The sequence below is a fragment of the Choloepus didactylus genome, chromosome 4 (assembly GCF_015220235.1).
Source record: "Choloepus didactylus isolate mChoDid1 chromosome 4, mChoDid1.pri, whole genome shotgun sequence".
NCBI classification, from domain to species: domain Eukaryota; kingdom Metazoa; phylum Chordata; class Mammalia; order Pilosa; family Megalonychidae; genus Choloepus; species Choloepus didactylus.
In genome coordinates, this window is record NC_051310.1 from 73,802,306 (window position 1) to 73,823,636 (window position 21,331).

The 21,331-nt window shown below is 40.2% G+C and overlaps 1 protein-coding gene across 11 annotated transcripts in view; it reads left to right on the forward strand.

Annotated features, from left to right (window-relative positions):
* The window catches only part of OTUD7A (OTU deubiquitinase 7A), a 441,745-nt gene that overhangs the window by 311,317 nt on the left and 109,097 nt on the right, over positions 1–21,331 (forward strand). For all 11 annotated transcript variants that reach the window (XM_037832844.1, XM_037832852.1, XM_037832850.1 and 8 more), the window contains one exon: positions 13,819–14,001. In XM_037832844.1, the coding sequence (XP_037688772.1) occupies positions 13,819–14,001 (183 nt within the window). The remainder of the gene's footprint in view (positions 1–13,818; positions 14,002–21,331) is intronic.

The window sequence follows — 21,331 nt, forward strand, 5'->3', positions numbered from 1 at the left end:
GCCACCAGTTTGTGGTGCTTTGTTAGAGAAGCCCTGGGAAACAAAGTCATACATGGATATGTGTTTGCATAGTCAAGCCTCTGTCAAGAACGCATGAGCCTCTTTAGGTTTGCATGCTGAGGACTGTTACACAGGCGTTCAAAGGTCGGGCCAGCTGCTGCTGGGAGCAGGTGACTAAGGAGTCTCGGAGGGGACCGTGTGGCCAAAGTCCCTTTGCAGGTTTCCCTCCTGATCCTTCACAGCTGCGACTCCCATCAGCCAAGGAAGGGACTCCCTGGAGCCCGGCCAGGCGCCGTCTGTATTTCTGCTCTCCATAGCCTTCCTGGCTCTGTCCAAGCCTCGCCCAAGTGCTTCTCACTCGTGAGCCTGTGACTTCTCCAGAAACGAATTTGGGGGAATGTCATTCCAGCTGGCCCCCCATTATGCAGAGGAGAATGGAGAAGGGGGAGGCAGGGTTTGAGTTTGACGGTGGCTCTCCAGCGCTATGCACTGTCTTTGTCAGCTCATCATCCATACACATCCTTTGACCGGTGTTGAAAGTAGCAAGTGACAGCCTTAACATTGTGTGCCACTAACTCCAATGTCTCTCATACAACTGAAGATACACTCACTCTTTCACCAGTGAGAGGACCTAGAGCCCCACACATCATGAAGCCATCTCTGGGTTTTGTTCACCCCTCATCTGCTTCAATCATGACCCATCTTTGACAAACAACTGTGACTTAAGGACAAACATATGAGTGTAATCACTGCTAAGCCACCATATGTTGTATGATAAGGGAAAGGGAGAAGGGCACACGCTGGTTAACCCACACCCATAGATAAATAACAGAGCAAGGAAGAAGATGTGCCTGGTGACTATTGCATTTGATTCCGTGCCCTGCAGGTTGTGGTCACTGGGTGGGTAGCTTCCTTCTGCCCCTGACCTGTGTGTCCCCTTGCCCTCACTTGGCACCCCTTGTGGTGGGATGACACAATTTCAAGTCCAAGTCTATGCCACTTACTCCACACTGGTTCCTGCTGTCAGCTCGTTGCATTGTTCCTGGCTCAGCATTTGTGAAATCTATTCCTCTGCCCTTTCTTTGAGTTTCTACTGGCGAAACTGTTACAGTTCTTTTGACATGAATGGGATCTCCTTCCAGGCCAACTTCCTACAAGAGCTGGGTTCCAAGTTGAACAAGCGATTCCCCTGGAAAGCTTCTGCTCAGATAAGGTCCTTCCCAGGTCTTCAGACAAAGAAGGAGTTACCTGAGCCAAGGGGGCAGGGGCAACCTCTGCTCTCCATGGAGACTCAGGGGAGGGAATGGGAGGGGACTCGAGGCCCTCAGAATCCTCAGAACCCACCCAGACATGCCCAAGGCTCCTCCATCCAGTTCTTGAAACCCTGGTCTTGTCTGTCCACTTGTCCTCCACATTCATATCAGTCTTAGCATGGCTTTGAGCTAAACTTGTGTAAATCAGCAGTGTCAGGATGGTCTGGCTTTTGGAATCAATACCTCCTCATTGATAAGACGTAAGAGATTCTTTAAGGGAAGTCAGAGAAGCTCTGATTGTGCAGCCAAGGATCAAAGCCCCCTGCCATCCTTCACCCCTTTTGTTCTCTAGTGCATTCAATAGCAGGTAGCCCACCCCAGGGAACTTGCACCCCTTCCGTGCTGCACAGTGCTTTCAGTCTGACCAGGCTGTGTGGCAGACACCACACACTGATTGGTTTCAACCACAGGACTTGATCGTCTCACAGTTTTGGAGGTGAGAAGTCCAAGGTCAAGGGATCTCCAGGCCACACCTTCCCTGATGCCTGTAGTGTTCAGGTGATGGCTTGGTGGCAATCCTTGGCATGCCTTGGTTTGCAAATTTATCTCTGCCTCAGTCACACAGTGACAGCTGTCTCCTTCTCTGGCTTCCACTTCTAGCCTCTACTGACGTGTCCCATTTCCCTTTACTCATAAGAACCCCAGCCATGTTGGACCCAGGCCCACCCTCCTTCCATTTGTTAACTAGTGACATCTTCAAAGGTCCTGTTGACAAATGGGTTCATTCACACCTCCAGGACTGGGGATTGTTACTGGAACAAGCCATTTGTGGGGGACGTGATTCAGTCCCCAACGTGCTCTGTTGATAACACCTGTTGGTTCTCAAGGTCAGAGGACCACTCTCAGATTCTCAACTCTCAGCCCTTTTCCTGGAACCACTTCCAGTAACAAGAACGGTGTCAACCAGCATCTGTTACGAAGACAGAAGCCACCCTGGTATTCCAAACAGGAAGGGGAATCAGAGGCTGTGCTGAGGGAGCAGAGTCAGAAAGCTATGCAAACAGCTGGAGACTCGCAGGGGTTCCCTGGAAGAAACCTCAGGGCACCGCCACCCCCCAGCCGTGTCTGCTGCCTGGGTCACAGAGCAGGTGCCATGCAGAGGCTCACCCAGAACCTGCTCTCTGCCCTTGCATCTGCTGGCAAAGGCCTCGTCGCTTAACAGCTTGGCCTTCCACCTTTCAAATCATGACTGCCTTGCCCAACTACCCTGGGAAAGACCTCTGGGATCTGGAGACAAAGCTTCAATCCTGCAGCCCAGAGGAGGTGCACAGAGGGCAGTGGGAATGGAGAAGGGACAATGGGCAGTACAGTGCCACGCTGAACATGGACACTACAGAGCTTTTGTCTGCCTTGTTTTGCATGGAATGCATTTTCCAGCATGCTACTTTCCTCAACAGTCCTTCCTAGAAATCCCCGAAATCAACTGGATATGCAAATGCACTCTTTCTAATGGCTGGATAACATTCCATATGTGGGTTTCCTTAATTCAGTCAGCCATTCCTGACTCCTCCCTCACCTGTCCCTCTCCATCTGGTCAGTCACCCAGTGCTAGGAATTCTGCCCACCAGTGACCCCTGGAGCCTGTGTCCCTCTGACTGGGAAAGGCCATCATTGTGTCTCAGCTATAGTTCTGCAGTCTTCTTCTAACAGTCTTTCTGCCTCCAATTTTACCCAATTAAAATACAGTCTCTACTCTTTAGCCAGAGTCATTTGTTCTTGAATGCAAATAATTTATTTTTCTAAGATAAAAACCAAGAAGACATGATAGCCAGTCACTGGCAGTTACTTGTCCAGACTTTAATTCAAGCTTTTTTTTCACTCAACCATTCTGAACTGGTGGCCATTCCATATCCCTGCTTGTTGCCTCATGTTTTCAAGATAGCTGCCACAGCTCCAGCTATCACATCAGCATCCAAGTCAATAAGAATGGTGAATAACAGCACAAATAAGCTCTCCTCTTGAGTCTGCATTCCTTTTATTTGAAAGTAGAAGTTTCTTTCAAAAGCCTCCCAACAGAGTTAGGTCCAGACCTGAACACTGAGGCATAAAAACATCTAGAGGTTTAGTGAAGGAGGAAGAGGCACTGTTAAAAGGAGAGGAATAGAGCATCCAGTGACCTAAAAGGATAATTAGGAGAGTGTGCTGTTTGGGAAGAAGAAAGAAGAGAATGAATCAAGAAGAAGGAAGAGATCAGCTATTTTGAATGCTGACAGAAAAGTGACCTTGGATTTATTTATATGAAAGTCATTGGTAGTCTTGAAAAGACTGTTCCAGTAATGTGGTGCTTACAAAAGCCAGTTTGCCATGGGTGAAAGAATGAATGGGCACAAATACATTATCTCTTGTCATTCAACATTTGTTTATACTTACTGCATATACTAACCTTTATAATTGGCAGTGGAATACAAAGATACAACAAATATTTTTTAAGTTTTCCGTATCAAAGATTCTTTAAATAAAACATTAATGTAATGCCCATTTTTAAATGGACAAGCATCTAGTGAACTATGATTTATTGAAGGATTAGTTTAGACAGCCTTTGGAATTAATTTCTTCTTCATATTTCTATAAAAGTAAGCTAATTAAAACTGACCTTATAGGTTTTAGCTAGTTTAGAGGATCACTGTTTTCAATCATTTCTGTGTTTAATAGCCAGGACCCTTAAAATTGTAAACTGCAAAATGAGATGGGATTTTCCATTTCTGTCAGTATGGCAGTCTAAATGTTATGAAAAAAGTTTGCATTCCAATGCCCTTAAACTCTGGGTAATTATTTTTAAACCCTTTTATTTGCTTCAATAAATTATTAGTTTGCATTTCTTTTTGTGCATGGAAATAAGCATCTCTTCACATGTTTAAGAGCCATTTGTATTTTCATTTCTGTACACTCTGTTCATGTCCTCTGCCCGGGTACCTTTTGGATTGTTGATCTGCACCCACCCCATCCATTGGTTTCTGGGCCAGACACACTTGCGCACACATCCACCAAGAAAATGGAGATTGTAGTGTGGACTCTGAGGCCCAGATCCCTGGTTCTGGACTAGGCACTCCTGCTTGAGTGGGGAGTGGTGGCCACTCATGAATGACAGCCGAGTCCCTCTTCAGAATTGCCCCAAGCCAAAGGAAGTCCCCTTGTCCTAAGAGCATACTCACTTCTCTGTAGGAAACCCCTCAAAGGCCGCCATATACCCCAAAGACCCAGCCCCTCGTCACAACACGGGACCACCTCCAGAAGGGCCACCCCAGCTCTGGTGCACCCCATAAATAGCTGAGGCCCTTTTGTATTTCACTCTGGGCCTGTTGATTCTTGCACGCAATCCTACAGCCTGCATTGTCCACGACTTTCCAGCCTGCATATTTCCTCCTTAGATTTTCCTGGAAAGTAGACCTACCTCAGACATAAATCTTTTGTATGTGATCCAAGTTGCAAATATTTCCCCAGATTGATGTTTGTCTTTTGACATTTTGTATATAGTTGAGTCTCTTTGGGACTTTGCATTTGAGTTCCATTGTTTCAGTTGGTTTGTGTGATTATTCATATGCCAATCCCACACTCTTAATTATTGAGGCTGCATAGTAAGTTTCATTGACTGATAGTACTCATCCTTTCTCATTGCTCATGTTTTTCAGAGGGTCTCTAGTTATTTTTCCTTATTTTTCTATATGAACTTTAAAATCAGCTTGTCTGATTCCAGAAAACAGAACAAAACAAAACAAAACCCAGTTTGTATTTTTTTATTGGGATCATGTTAAATTTATAAATTATCTTAGGAAGAAATTATGATATTGTCTTCCTAATTAAAAACCTACCATGCCGAATTCTGGTTTTGTGTCCTTCAGAAATAATGATTGCCCCATAAAAGAGTAGCACATTTTTATTAATTTCTCAGTATTTTGTATCTTTATTTGCAATTGTTAAGTGTAACCTACTCTTCTATTAGCCTTCTAACTTGTTTCTGTTCATTTATGAAGGCAGTTTGTTCCTGGATGTTAATTTTGCATCCTCCCTACTAGTCTTGAACGCTTAACCGACTGTGTCCAGCTCTCTGCCTCCCTCTTGTGGGCATCCAGAGGATTGCCCCTCCTGACCACCGTGGTTCGTTGGGGCCACGTGAAGAGTTCCAGACATGGACTGTCAACAGAACTGAGAATGTCACTTCTCGGCTGGAGTGTTGGTGTGCTGGTGCAGGACGCTCTCAGGCTTTCTGTCCCTCTGCCACAGGGAGAGGCAGTTTTTAAGAGCACTGTTTTGTCAGCCTGAATCCTAGAGTAAGGAGATGTGATGCAGTGTTGAACCAAACCACGGCAGGCCTGTGGTATGAGCAGAAAGTAAAACCTTCATTGTTTTGACCAGTAGGCTTTTGGGGTTCTTTGTTACCATATCATAATCTATCCTGTTATTTACAGAATTCTCTTGTTAATAGCTTATTTCAGTATATTTATCTTAGCATCTTGTGGTAATTTCTGCTTTATAAAATTACTTGTTTTTTTTTAAACTGCATGTCTTCATTGTAAATGGAATCTTTTAGCATTATAGAGTGGCCTTCCTCCTCTTACTTACTGCCTGAATTCCACCTTGGCTGATACAAGATCATGACCCGTGTGTTGTTTTTGATGCAGCGGGTGTGGATTTGCCTCTGCCTGGTGTAGCTGCTACCAGTGTCAAACCCTTTAGATGTAATTATTCTGAATCACTTTGTTCTAGGTGGGTCTCTTATAAACAGCAAATTGTTAGTCTTTACTTTTTGAGACATCGTGAAAATCCTTTTCTTTAAATAGTTGAATTAAGTCTGTTTACATTTATTGCTGTTAAAGGATGTTGAGTCTTATGTTAAATTATATTGTCATGTTATATCACGTTTTCTATTTTTATATACAAATATTTGCCTTCCACTATGTTTACTTTGCTTTTTATTTTAAAAATATCTTCTGATATTTAGAAAAATAGTGGGTTTTTTTGTCTAATGGCTTTAAAATCCTGCCTTTATATAATATCCTATTACCCTTTTTCTTTTCCCATATCAATTGGTTCTCTATGTCCCAATAAAATTAGCTTATATCCTTCTCCTCTCCTGCCTCCCCCCCCACCATCCAATTTAATCACTAGTATATCTGTTACCTTTTTTATAGTGTTTACCTTTGTACTGTTAATTATCCCTACATATAGTTGGTCTGTCAATTTAATATATTTTCTTTGTACCCCCATGCTTTACAGCTGAAGCAACCTACAAGCTGACTCTACTTTCTCCTTTCTCCCTTCTCCCATTGTTGTTCATTATTTCATTTTTATCTGGGCAGAACACTTGCATTCTGTTTTGTCATTTGTATCATACCTTCACTTTTTCTTAAATGGGCAATTAAATAAATTTACCATTCAGTGACTGCCCTTTTGCCAACACCCCTCCATCTCTTGATTGGCTAAAGTACATCCTCTGGTAGACTTCTCAAGAAATGTCTATTTGATCAATCTTTCCTGAGCTCTTACAGGTGTAAAATGGTTTGTCTGTAATCTTTATACTTGAAGGATTAGCCTCAGTGGGTATAAAATCCTTAGGTCACACTTCATTCTTTTTTCAAGTATCTTGTAGATCTGGCCCCTTTGTCTTTTGGCATTGAATGTTGCTGTCAATAAGTATGATGCTAGCCTGATTTTTATTCCTTTTTTTGCTTAAATATTCAAAGAATTGTCTTTATCTTTAAAACACAGTAATTTTACTATGATATATCTTGACATTGACTCTACCAATTTCCTTATATACAACTTCCATATATACAATTTCTTTTTAATATATAGAATCAAATCTTTATGTCTGAAAAGTTTACTCTTCTAATTATAATTTTTTAATTTGTTTTTTTTCTCATTATTTTAGGTGTCTTATTTGGAATCCCAATTATATGTATGTTGCCTCTCTTTCACTTCTATCATTTCTCTCTAATCTTTTTATCTTTTTTCATTGTTTCAGTTCCATTTTGTTTAAATATTTTTTTATTTTATATTTCTTACTATGCCATCTATTGTGTTTGTTCTCTTTTTGCTTACTTATAATTTAGTCTTCATTTCTAAAATTATTTTGACTTTTCCTTTTCTTTTCTCCTGAGTTTATTCAGTTCCTATTTCACATCCTCTTCTCATCTGACCTTCTGTTCCATGAGTTCATGTATCTATGCTTTGTAGTTTTCCTTTATAGCTGTGAAGCAATTGCATGCTAAATTAAAGCAGTACATCCCCCTCTGAGTGCCACAATACATACATTAAGTTTAATGTGAGATTTACCCCTATTTGATGGTTTTTTTTAGATGATTAAAAAATCAAATGAATTAGAAGCTCTAAAGCACAAACATTTTCAACATAAACTGTACTAGGACTTGTGGTATTTACCAAGAAGCATGTGCCTTCTAGTAATCCAATAACCTGCTGTCCTGTGATAATCACACATTGAGGCATAGTTTTGGGAGAAAAGTTTGAATAGGCAATGCCTTATGCTCTGAAGTCTTTGGGTTAAATCCTTCCTTCATACAGTTATATTGTCCTGCTGCTTGGAGGAGATATTGCTGGAAGAAGGAACAGAGTAAACATACAGTAAACATACACAGAAAGATAGGACAACCGGAACACATTTTGAAGATTTCAAGTTGGCTACAGGAGAAAAAAATGAGTATTTCTATCTGGGTGCATTACTATCCCAAATAAATCCATATTCTGTATAGATAGTTAGGAAAGAATAGAAATTAGACATTTAACTAGTATCTCCCACAACTGGATATTTGGCCTTGAAGCTTAGGATACAAACTGTACCTAGATTTATGATTTGTCACATAGATTTTGGCTTAATCTCCAAAAAAGAAAAAAATTAAGAGAAAGGAAGAAGAGCAAAAAGAAATACTTAGGGAACCCCATGCATTTTAAGGACAGGAAAAGGCAGAGTAGCCAGTAAAGGGGACAGAGGAGTATCCAGACAGGTAAGAGAAAGGGGTTGTTAAAATGTCCCTATCAAAGGGGAAGTTTAGAGTCATGTTTGTCATGAGAAGGAAAGCTGGAGGTTAAAACATGGGAATGTATAACACAGTGAGTCTTGTAGTGGACAACATCCATGATTAACTGTACAAATATAAAGAAGTTCTTTTGTAAATAGAACAAACGTATGACACTATTACAAAGAGTTAATAATAGAAGGGTGTGCTGGTTTGAATCTGTTATTCCACCAGAAAAGCCATGTTCTTTAATGCAATCTTGTGGGGACAGACTTATTGGTCTTTTGATTAGGATGGGACCTTTTGATTAGGTTGTTTCCATGAAGATATGACCCACCCAACTGTAGGTGAGACCTTTTGATTAGATTATTTCCATGGAAGTGTGACCCACTCCATTCAGGGTAGTTCTTAATTAGATCACTGGAGTCCTTTAAGAGAGCTCATGGAGAGAAGGAGCTCAGAGAAGCTGAGAGAGACATTTGGAGAGAAGCTAAGATATGTAATCCAGAGTTTGCCCCCAGGAGAAGCTAGGAGCTGACACAGACCCAGACACTTGGAGATGCAGACAGAAGGATGTTTGGAGATGCTAAGCTAAGAGATGAAGCCCAGAGTTTGCCCTGGAGAAGCTAAGTGAGGACTCCTAGAAGCTTAGAGAGAAATGCCCCAGGAGAACCAGAGAGCTGAGAGAAGCTAAGAGAGACAGAAGCCCAGAAACATTTTGGAGAAAGCCATTTTGAAACCAGAACCTGGGAGCAAAGGACCAGCAGACACTCCAGCCATGTGCCTTCCCAGCTGTCAGGGGTGTTTTGGATGCCATCGGCCGTTCTTCAGTGACAGTGTCCTCTTGTTGATGCCTTAGTTTGGACACTTCTGTGACCTTAGAACTGTACATTTGTAACCTAATGAATCCCCATTATAAAAGCTAATCTGTTTCTGGTATCTTGCATAATGGCAGCTTTAGCAAACAGGGAAAAAAATGCACCTTTTGCAAACTATGGACTATAGTATATATAGTATATATAGTCCATATAGCATTTTAATACTCTTTCATGAACAAAAACAAATGTATAACACCAATACTATGGGTCAATAATAGGGGGATAAGAAGTATGGGAGGATTTGGGTTTTCTTTTTTTATTTTTATTTCTTTTCTGCAGTAAAGAAAATGTTCTAAAGTTGATCATATGGTTGTATGCACAACTGTGTGATGATGCTATGAGCCAGTGATTATATACTTCAGATGGTTTGTATGGTGTGTGACTGTATCTCAAAAGTACATTTTTTTAAAAAAGCTTATAAAGCAACAGTAGAAAAAAAAGCAGCATCTGTAATATAATCCTAGTTTTAGAAAATAATTTCTACATGGTTATCTCTATATACATGCATAAAAAATATATTTCAACTGATGTTCACCTTATGTTAATGATGGTTATTTCTGAGCGAAGAATTAGAGAGGTTTTCCCCCCTTTCATCTTTGTGCTTTTCTGCATTGTTTGAATTCTTTATAATGAATATGTATCATTTTAAAAAATTAAAGTAATAAAGTTTAAAGGAAGGAAAATCAGAATAAAAGGAGGAACAAAATTTTTTTAAAATGTCACAGTAGGGCATTCTAGTGTCCTCTCAGGGCTGATGGCCTGCCAGTGTTTAGGAGATGGCCTCAGTAAGACCTGGATGAGAATTTCATGCAGGACAGATAAATCTGTAGGGAAGAGATTAAGAACCTGTTGGTTGAAAACACTGGCCAGATGGGGATGGAGAGTGAGGGATCCAGTGAAGAGGTGGGCAGCCTTGTTAGGGAAGTCCATGACGGTTGGGCAAGGTGGGATGAGGGTGTGCAGGATAATCAGCTACCAGGAGCTGTGATGCCTAGAGCAAGGTCACATTCAAACGGACTCTAGCCCCCAAAGCTTAGATTTTAACCAGGATGGGCCTGGATTTGAATCTTAGCTGGATTCCAACCGTAAGTGCTAGAAGTTAGAAATAAACAAAAACGTATAAGTCATGATAGTAGCACCATGTATTAAGAGCTTTCCAGGTGCTAAGAACTTTACAAACATTGTCTCATTTAGCCCTCTTAAGAATTATCATGAGGTGGATTTTTTTTTTTATCACAATTGCATGGAAAAGGAAACTGAGGCTTAGCATGGTAAAATGATGTATCCACTGTCCTAGCAGATGGAGCCAGGGCTCAAAACCAGGCTCCAAAGCCTGTGTTGTTAACTACACTACTGGATCATCTTCCTTCCTCAAAACAGGCATCCTGGCTTCAGGGGTGTGTGTCTGTGGCTGCCACAATCACCCAGCCTTTGGATTCCATCTGGGCTCCACCATTCCACCGTTGGGTGGCACAGCCCCTGTGGGCATCTGAGCCCTTCCTTCCCACCCTGACTTGGGGGACAGCTGCTGGGGCTCCCATAACTTCAAATGGAAGAGAGGAGAGGGAAGCACGAAATACTTGCTCTCAGAGCACCACGCCCTGCTCTCCAGACAGCAGGGATTCACCTCTGCCCCTGTCCTGTAAGTTGCCCGTTTCTAGAGCCTGCCTGCAAAACCAGCCTGTCTTAGTTTCCCAGCTTCCATGACAAATACCAGACGATGGGTTGGCTGAACAACAGGCATTTATTGGCTCAGAGTTTCAAAGCTTAGAAGGTCTGCCTCCTCCTGGGGTTGGTAGCATTCTGACTGGCCAGCAATTCTTGGGTTCTTTGGCTTTCCCTTTGCATGGCAATGTCCTCTCCTTTCTCTCCCAGTTTCCATTGACTTCTGGCTCCTTGCCATGACTTTCTCTTCATAAACCCTCCTGTAATAGAAGTAAGGCCCACCCTCATTCCATTGGCCCACATCTTAACTGAAAATAACAGTTAAGAACATGTCTTATTGCTGGGATACAAAATTCAACCAACCCCACAGCCTTGCCAAGCTAATCACTGTAGCATCTGGAATCCATGCATCTGCAAGTCACCACTTATATCCCGATTTCCTTGAGGTGCTCTGTTTGGAATTGTGCAGGACAGGAAGCATATCCTGAGGGACTCTTGCTTCTACACAGCTGAGGAGTGTGTCTGCTTGCCTGTCTTATTTCTGTCTCATGCCCGTGGCCTCTCAGACCCTGTGGTGTGCATGGGACTAAAGTACTAAGTCCACAAGACCTTTAAAGCCATACAAAGGAGCAGTTGGGAGCTAGAGCTGGGTGGACCCCTTCACCTCCATTTCCGTTCTTGCCTGACACCTGTTGGATCCTGTGTGCCCCTGGGTGACAGGAGGCTTGCTGGTTGGGGAGGCAGCAAAGTCGGGCCGGAGGAGGCAGCAATGGGACAAAGCAGCCGTGCATGAGTTGGAAGGTCAGCAGAGTGAGTGGTCACTGGGGCGAGGGCACAATGGCCGGTCCCTAGAGGCTGGAGCTTTGCCCTTTCAGTGTGGCCTCGGTTGATCCTCTGAGACCAGTGTCCAGTGGGAACATGCCCCATCTGCCTTGGGGCTGCTGCGCTAGCCCCCCAAGGCCCACCGTTATAACGGGCTCATGCTGGAGATGCGAATGTGGGGGTGCTTGGAGGGAGACTCTCTTGAAGGGAAGGGCAGGCCTATTCTGCCGCAGAAGAAGCCGGGGTGAAGGGCAGAGTGGCCCCCCTTGGGGAGCAGTGCCCACCAGGAGGCCCAGCTCTACTAGGCTCAGCTATGCCCAGGCCCTTGGGGATTAGAGCTCAGTGGAAAGAACCAGATTTACCAAAAGAGGGTAAATCCCATAACCATAGCAAGACTCGTTTCCTGTCTCGGCTGCAATGGCCAGTGGTAATGCCTGTGGGGACGATGACATCATCCCTGCCCTGGCCCGGGGCCCCCAGATGCTCACATGGCTGGATGTGGGTCACCTTCCCCATCCCTAATCCATCGGGCAAAAGCTATTGCTAACTTGCACATCAGTATTGGTATAATGATTGCACCTCATGGTAGGAACTGAGCTCTCCTTTCCCTGACTGTCCTGCTTGCCCCCCTTGAGCACGTGACCCGCTTAGCCCTGTTCTAGAGCACAAGTCCCCTGAAGGCAGGGCCTTCTCCTTGATTACCACCTGAGCCCCAGAATGTTAGTGCTCATTTGGTAACTGCTGTCACCTGGACACAAAAGTGCCAGACGTGGATTGCAGAAGGCAGAATTTGTGCATTGTGGCTTTAGTCCTGTTCTAGAATGCCTTTTTGTTAGTCTGGTATGAGAATGAAGTGCATTTCTAGTGAGTTCTTCAGTTTAGTTTCCCAGAGGTGAGCCTGGCTTTGCCGCTGCCCCCTCCCCTACCTGCACCACAATTACTGCCACTACTAATAATCTCGAGGACTGCATGACAGCAAGGCCCCCACTCATTATCACCTAAAAAAAAAAAATCGGCCACATCTTGTTGGTTTTTGCTGGGTGATCCAGACTGTTTGAGTTTGATTTTCTTCTTACCCACTGAGATGGTGCAAAGATGCTTCTACTATGTCTTTGTTAGGTGACTGTAGAGGGAAAAATATATGATAGAATTGTAAATGACTATAATTTCGGGGTTATGGTTGAGAACACAAAGTCTGCAGTAGAGAAAAAAAGCAGAAAGACAGAAAGAAGATGTTCAGATACCATTTTATACATTTAAAGCCTCATTCTACTATGTACACATCATTCAGAATATAATCAGTTGATATTGTTAATACCTGAAACTCAAACTTCACCAGGAGAGGATAAAATGTTCTTTGTTCCTTAAAGTTAAAGTTACACTTTTAATTCTTTGTTTTCCAACAGCATGTGGTGCCTAATTGAGTCAGATGTAGTGTGGCGTCTCTTTCCATTCATTGGGGTCCCCCATGACCTCTCAGAACCAGAAGGAAATCAGAGCCTCTTCCTCCACCGTGTTCCAGCTCCCCACCCCCCAAAAAAGGCTCCTCCTCGTGCTGGATAGGGTCTGCTCCGACACTAGCATCCCTCCGCAAGGTGGGAAACCTGTCACTTGTCCCAGGCCAGGAACACCAGCCCTGCCTCTCACGGGGTATCACTGCCTGAGCTCAAAAATCCGCCTCCTACAAATGCTCCCAAGAAAAAGGCTCTCTCCCAATCTTCTGGTTTTCCCTTATTAAGCTTGAAAGACAAAATAAACTCTGAGAAAAAGCCCAAAGTAATTTTGGGACTTCTTTTTCTTCATTTTTTTTACCTTATGTTTGCTGCCTGAGCTCAGAGAGAAAGAAAGCTCTACATCTGGATTTTCAACAGGTTACTCGATAGCTAGGGATGTGACGTTTTGAACTCTAGAAGTGTGTGTGTGTGTGTGCATGTGTGTGTGTGTGAATCTAAAGGCTGTGAGACCAGAGAGAGTCGTCTCCCTTGTACGGACACCCGTCATCGCTGTGAAATTCCACTTTCAGAGATCGCGATGAGGCCGTTTCCCGAATCCTGGTGGACCGTTGTCAGTGAACGTGCCAATGGGAACCCCTCTTTGCCCGGCATCTTCCACCACGAGGCTCTTATGAACACACTAACATTGCCATCTCTTGTTGTGTCTTGTCAACAGGCAAGAACTGGGACCTCACGGCAGCTCTGAGTGACTATGAGGAGCTCCGACAGGTGCACACAGCCAACCTGCCGCAGGTGTTCAACGAAGGGAGGTGTCCCCGGCCGCCGGCGCGGGAAGCAGCCCAGCCGGGGCACAAGGCGGAGCGGCCCTGCCTGCAGCGGCAGGACGACATCGCCCAAGGTAGCGCCCGCGGGGCCGCGCCGCCAAGGTTCCCTGGTGCTGGGTGGTGCAAAGGATGGCGAGCTGCAGAGCAGCCAGCTCTCGGTGCACCCTCTGCAGCCTCCATCCGCGGCACCTGCCTCTACCTCAGGAAAGCAGGGGGCTGGGTCCGCTCCCTTAGGAACACAGCAACCCCTGACGTGATTTAAAACCTCCAGCTTGGATTCCCCCTGGAGTCCAAAACCCCTGAGCCTCTCCGGTTCCCTCAATTACTTCCCAAGGAGCATGGTCTCAAATTGGTTCTACATCCTATTCATGGGCCCACGTGCTCCATTTCCCCTGTACTTTTCCTAATCACTAAAGTGAGGTAGGCTTACGGTAACAGAGGAAATAATACAAACATATGTAAAGAAAACTTAAAATGTTTTTTCTCCACGCCACTGAAGTAATAACCAGGGATAGTGTCCTGTTCTGTCCCCTGCCCCTGTAGCCATGCTTGTGCAAAATACAAACACTTCAGAGCTCAAGGGCACACCACACTTTGCAACGTGCTTGTTTCATTGACAGATGATGGTTATTTCCCCATCTTAAGAAGAGAAATGTTTAGCATTTTCTCTTAATTGCTACCTATTATTCCACAGCACATAGCAATCTTCATATATATATATATATATATATATATATATATATATATATTCCCCCACTTTATCATTTGCCTTAAGACTTTGCTTACAGAATATTTTGTCCTACAAAAATTTTAAATTACCATCTTGGCATGGCTGGTGAGCTCCCTCTCTTGATTTAGAAGGTCTCCTGGATTACAGAATAACTGAGATATTTTCCTATGTTTGACTCTAAATTCTCTAGGTCTGTAAACAATTTTTAATTTTTATAACTCACAGGAAAAGATCTAGCTTTGCTTTGCTCTGGTCCGAGAGTGAAATACTCCAGCATCATTTATTGGAATAAAGCATCCTTTTCCCATGAAACTTAAATGCCAACTTTACCATTTACTAAATTCCCAGATACAACTGGATCTGTTTGTAGACTGTTCTGTTCCGCCCATTGGCTGCTGGTCCTATGACCTTCGACTGGTCCCTTTGTTGCTATTCTTTCCCAAAAGTTTTTCACTATCTTTGGATATTTATTCTTCCATATAAAATTGGAATTTTTATTGGCATTGGATGGATTTTTATTTTAAGAATAAGTATCATATTGTAATATTGTTTTCCCATCTGATAACATTACGTATGCCTCTTCATTAATTCAGATTCTGTTAGGGCTTTATGCATAGAGAAAAGCAATTCATTTTTTATATATTTATCTTTTATCCAGTCATTTACATAAATTCTCTTATTTATGTTAATAGTTTGTTTTAAGAGAATTGCTTGGGTTCTTGAAATATGCAATCACAGTAAAATCATCTGAAATAACTTAATATTCTTCTCAATATTTAAATAGTTAATTCAATTTCTTGTCCTATTGCATTAAGTAGACCCTCCAAACCATCATGAATATTTGTGGAAATTGTTGACATCTCTGTCTTGGTCCTGATTTTAAAGGAAATAGTTTTAGTGTTTACTTGCTATTGGGTTTTTTGATCAATAATTTTTATCTCATTTAAATAGTTTACTTTTATTTCTTTTATTTAGAATTTTAATTAGGAATAGTAATGAATTTTACTGAATCAATTTCTGGCACTTGTATATTTGACCACGTGTTCTTCTCTTCTAGTGAATGGATATAACCAGTTATGTAGATACGCCTTGTGATCCTGTAATAAACACTACTCAGTTGCAGCATTTTATTCTTTCAAAACAATTCTGGAATCAACTTGCTAATACTTTATTTAGAATTATTCCTAGGTGGATTTGACCATGGGTTTTCTTTTTCTATTACAATTGTTAGTAAGAAAATGGTAGCTTTGTAAAATGATACTCATCATTTTTCTCTAGTCTAGTTTAAATAATATAGCTGCTATCTTAACTTTAAAGAGTAGATAAACTACTCTAACCTTGTCCATTGTAAAATGGTAGCTATTTATTTGATTTTCTTACTTCTATGATAAGTGATCTGTTAAGGTGTTTTCCTGTTTTTTAAACCAATTTTGGTAAATTATATTTTAAGAAGTTAAATTGTTTCTGTGTTTTCAAATTTCTTCCCATAAACTAGCACATAATATTTGTATATTTGTCCAATAGCTATGGCTCAGTCCTATAATTGTACACTTTACTTTCTGGCTTATTTCTAACTTAGTTGTGTTCACCAACTGAGGAGTTATCCCATGTTTACTTGACTTTTTAATAAATAATAAAATTTTCCTTTGTCATTCCATCATTTTATTTTTTAGTTATTTTGGTTAATTTTGCTGTTCTTTTTCTATTCTTTTGGGTTGAATTATCAGTTCACACATTTTGTATTTCTCATTAATAAAAATTTAAGGCTATATTTTTTCTCATTATCTCTTTATCTCATAGTTTTATTTTTAAGTTTTTTTTTTAAGTTTCAGTCTTCATTTCTTCTCTGATTCTGGGATTATTTAGAAGAATGCTTCTTGTTTATTAAGATTTTTTAATTATTGGGACATAATGTTTTGTTAATTTCTAGTTTTAAAGGATTATGGTGAGAGAATATGGCCCATAAATTCTCTAATTTATGGAATTTGCTAAATGTCTCCTGGTATTCAAATATATTACTAACTTTCCTAAATATTCTGTGAACATAAGAGAAGACCATGTTCGAAAGTCCATTCGCCCTTAGTCCTTTGGTAAGTGATCATTTATCAACCACCCTAGAAAGCCAAAAATCAAAATTGCAATACATGCAATTTAAAGTAGAAACAAAAATATGTATGTAAGACTAAATCTTAACAAAAGGTTAGCGAGGCCTGTATAAAATTTTAATGGGAAATTAAAGACTTAAATAATTGGAGAGATACACTATGTCCATGAATTACAAGATTCAATATGGAAATATGGATATTCTTCCCACATGAACATATATATTCAATGCAATCCAAATCAAATTTTGGGGGGATGGGAGAAAATGAAATGCTGATTATATTTGCATATGCATTTTAGAAAGGGCCATGGATACTTAAGAGTTTTGAAGGAATAACAAGATGGAAAGACTTGCTCTCCAGTTATCACTGTTTAACTTATACTAATGCAGTGTGATACTGGAAAGAAGAGACACTTTACCATTGGAATGACGTAAAGTGTCAAGAAACAGATAAACACATAAAGACACCTGATTTATGACAAAGGTGACACTGCTGGGCAGTGGGGAAAGTTTGGTCTTTACAGTATTTAGTAGTGGAACAACTGGATATCCACGTGGAGAAAAAAAATTGGTTCCATGCCTTACACCATCTACAAACATCAATTCCAGGTGGGTCATGGATCTAAATTTGAAAAGCAAAACAATAAGGCTTTATGTGTGATAATATAAGAGAAGTTATAATCTCAGGATAGGAAAATATTTCTTATTAAAAAAAGTAACCATAAAGGAAAAATTTGATCAGTTGGATTGTCATTCATGAAAATTTGACCATATTGTTCATCAGGGTTTGACTACATAAACGGTGACTTTATTGATGAACCATGACCGTCTAGTTCATTACAAGATGCTATTATGAGAGTGGTAAGGCAAACCACAGAGAATATATTGGCAACACATATATTGTACAAAAGCCTTGTATTCTAAATATTTAAAGAAGCACTACAAATCGGAAGAAAAAACGGGCAAAAGACTTGTCAGGCACTTCACAAAAGAGAAAATCCAAATGGTCAATAAATATATGAAAAGATGCTCAACCTCCTTAATAATCAGAAAAATGCAAATTAAAACCACTACATGTAGACATTTGAGCAAAAGTTTTGAGGTCTGACAATGCCCCTTGTTGTCCAGGATGACTAGGAATTGGATTTGCTTCTTGAATACCACGGGGCAGATGTCAATGATTTACACCTAAGTTCCAGTGATATTTTAAGAGCATCCCCAGCCCAAGTTATTCCTAAGAATTTAATGGTTTCAGTTTAACGATTTGTGTGGGGAGCTGGTAATACTAGTTAATTAAGTTGAGTTAGGATCTATATTAAGACAGGAGACAACACTGCTTCAACCAGTAGTCATTTCTGTGCAATCCCATTTCTTTTGACCTTAACTTCCATTTGCCTCATATTAATATATTCATTATTTTATTTTGTTTATATATGCCTGGAATGTCCTTCAGATTTATTATCCAAACAACATACTTAATTGTATGCCTTCTATCTTATTTTATGGTCATTCTTTGTAATACTTTACTATGTTTCCTTTCTTTGGCTTTCAAAACTTTTTCTGGCTTGATCAAGTTTCTCTTCATGTCTTCATTACCTTTCATCATCGATTAATGTGGAATATTTACTCTACTTTTCAGCTTTATTAATAACTATTTTCATCCTGCTATGTTATTGATATACCATTTGTAAAATATAATTATATCCTTCTTCCGTTTTATTTGCCTACCACCCTTTCCATCCCTCCTCCCTCCCTCTTTCCCTCCCCCCTCACAAATACACTCCCACACACACACACACACACACAGACAGGAAAATGTTATCAGGTTGTTATACCTACCTGTGCTCAAGAAGCCTCTTAATCTAAAGACTCAATTCTGTCTCCAGCTCAGGAAAATTTTCTTCTAATAGTTCTCAAATTATTGCGTCTCCATCTTTCTCTTTTCTCTCCTTCTGGCATTGTGCTCATTGTTATTGTTTGAGGTGATGCTCTCTAAGTCTCATCTTTCCCTTGTGGTTTCAAACTCTCTTTTTCACTTTGTTCTGCACCATTTATTTACTTCTATTTTAATTCTGTATCGCCTTAGAGTTTCAATAATCTTTCCTTTTTTTTTACCTCAGATACATAGAATTGAATTAATCCTATGCCTCAGTTCATGTATCACTTTGCCAGTTTGGATATATTATGTCCCCCAGAAAAAGCCATGTTCTTTGATGCAATCTTGTGGGGGCAGGCTTATCAGTCTTTTGATTAGGTTGGATCATTTTGATTGAGTGTTTCCATGAAGATGTGACTTACCCAACTGTGAGCGACACCTCTGATTTAGTTATTTCCATGGAGATATGGCCCTACCCATTCAGGGTGGGTCTTGATTAGTTCACTGGAGTATTTAAGAGAGAAGCTAAGGGCTGACACAGACCCAGATGCTTGTTGATGCTGAGAGATGCTTGGAGTTGCAGAGAGAAGGACATTTGGAGATGCTAAGCTAAAAGATGAAGCCCAGAGTTTGCCCTGGAGAAGCTAAGAGAGGAAACTTCAGACGCTTAGACAGAAATGCCCCAGGAGAACCAGAGAGCTGAGAGAAGCTAAGAGAGACAGAAGCCCAGAGACATTTTGGAGAAAACCATGTTGAAACCAGAACCCAGGAGCAAAGGACCAGCAGACAACAGCCACATACCTTCCCAGCTGACAGAGGTGTTCTGGATGCCACTGGCCTTCCTTCAATGAAGGTATCTTCTTGTAGATGCCTTAGTTTGGCCATTTTCATGGTCTTTGAACTGTAAATTTGTAACCTAATAAACCCCCTTTATCAAAGCGAATCCATTTCTGGTATTTTGCATAATGGCAGCATTAGCAAACCGGAACAATCACCATTTGTCTATTCAAGGCCCTGATTTTGTTTCACTTCATTTTACCAATTTCCCCTTAATTTTTCATCCCCACTGACTTCTTGTCTTAGTTATGTCCTTTTATCTTGATTCTTTGTGTTTTCTCTATTGGTTAATTTTAAGCTGATTAATTAAAACATTAGCTCATTTGTTTTCAGTTTTTCTTGTTTTGCTAAAAAAAAATTGTTGCTATAAGTTTCTTTCAAATTCCTGCTTTATCTTAATTTTAATGTATTATGCAGTTTTTATTGTTGTTCATCTCTAAATAACAAATAATCATTTGCCTTATGATATTCTCTTTAGCCCAAAGGTCATTTACAGTGGTGCTTTTTCAGTTACCACACATATGGGTCTTTTTTAAACTATGCTTCTTATTGACTTCTAATTTATTTCCTTATGGTTAAAAACACAGTCAAAATGTTATAAATTCTTGGGAATTTATTGTCTCCCTTTATGACCTAGCACATGGTTAATTTTGGTGAATGTGCTGAAAAATGTTCCATGTGTGCTGAATGAAAGTTTTCTTTGTTTCTATTAGCTCAAACTTATTCAAGCTATATTAGAACAAAGATATCTTGGGTTATTTTTGTTTTCTTCTTCTATCTGCTTTCTAGAAAAGCCACAAATGAGTTAGAAATTTTAATATGAATTACCACTTCTCTTAGTTTCATCCTTTTGGCTGTATTTGTTTTGAGGGTATATTAGTAGCTGCATTGATATTCATGATTGTTGGGTCATCTTGTTCTACTCTTCGTTTTTACCAATATACAGAATATCTCTTTTTCTCATATGATAGTTTCTCTGTTTAAATCTCTTTTACTTACTATTAAACCTCTACCTTGCCTTTCTAGTTGTTCATATTTGCTTGGAATAACTTTTTTATTAGAGCAGTTGTAGGTTTATAGAAAAATCATGCAGAAAGTACCTGTTCACATATACCCACATACACACACAGTTTTCCCAATTATTAACATTGTACATTAGTGTGATACCTTTATTATAATTGATGAAACAATACTATTCCAATTATATTATCTATATTCCATAGTTTACAGTAGAGTTCACTGTGTTATACAGTTGTATGGTTTTTTGTTTTATTTTTATTCTGGTAGCATATATACAACCTAAACTTCTCATTTTAACCACTTTTCAAGTATACAATTCAGTGTTGTTAATTACATTTGCAATGTTATGCTTCCATCACCATCATCCATTACCAAAATTTTTCTAATACCCCAAACAGAAATTCTGTACGAATGATAAGCTGTTTATTTTCAGCCTTTCCTTATCCTTTTATATTAAATGTGACTCTTATAGGTAATTTATCATCAGATATTATTTTATTATCTTATCCAAGAGTTTATGCTTTTAAAGCAATAAATGCAGTCCATTTAGTTTGTTGTAATTACTGTCATATTTTTACTTCTTTGTATTATATGCTTTATGTTGTCAAACTTTCTGGGTGTATATTACTCCTTTCCTATCATCTTTGGATAATTAAACTTTTTCTCCTGGTTTGAAAGTTATACATTCTACTTTTACTCATGTTGTAGTTACCCCTATTCTATTAAAACCTATATTTAGGTTTTTTTCCATATTACTTTTTAAAATTTATGAACAACTATATTTTACCCTGAAAAAGATATGTATCTTAGTCTACCCTCTTCTTCTCTCTGTCTACC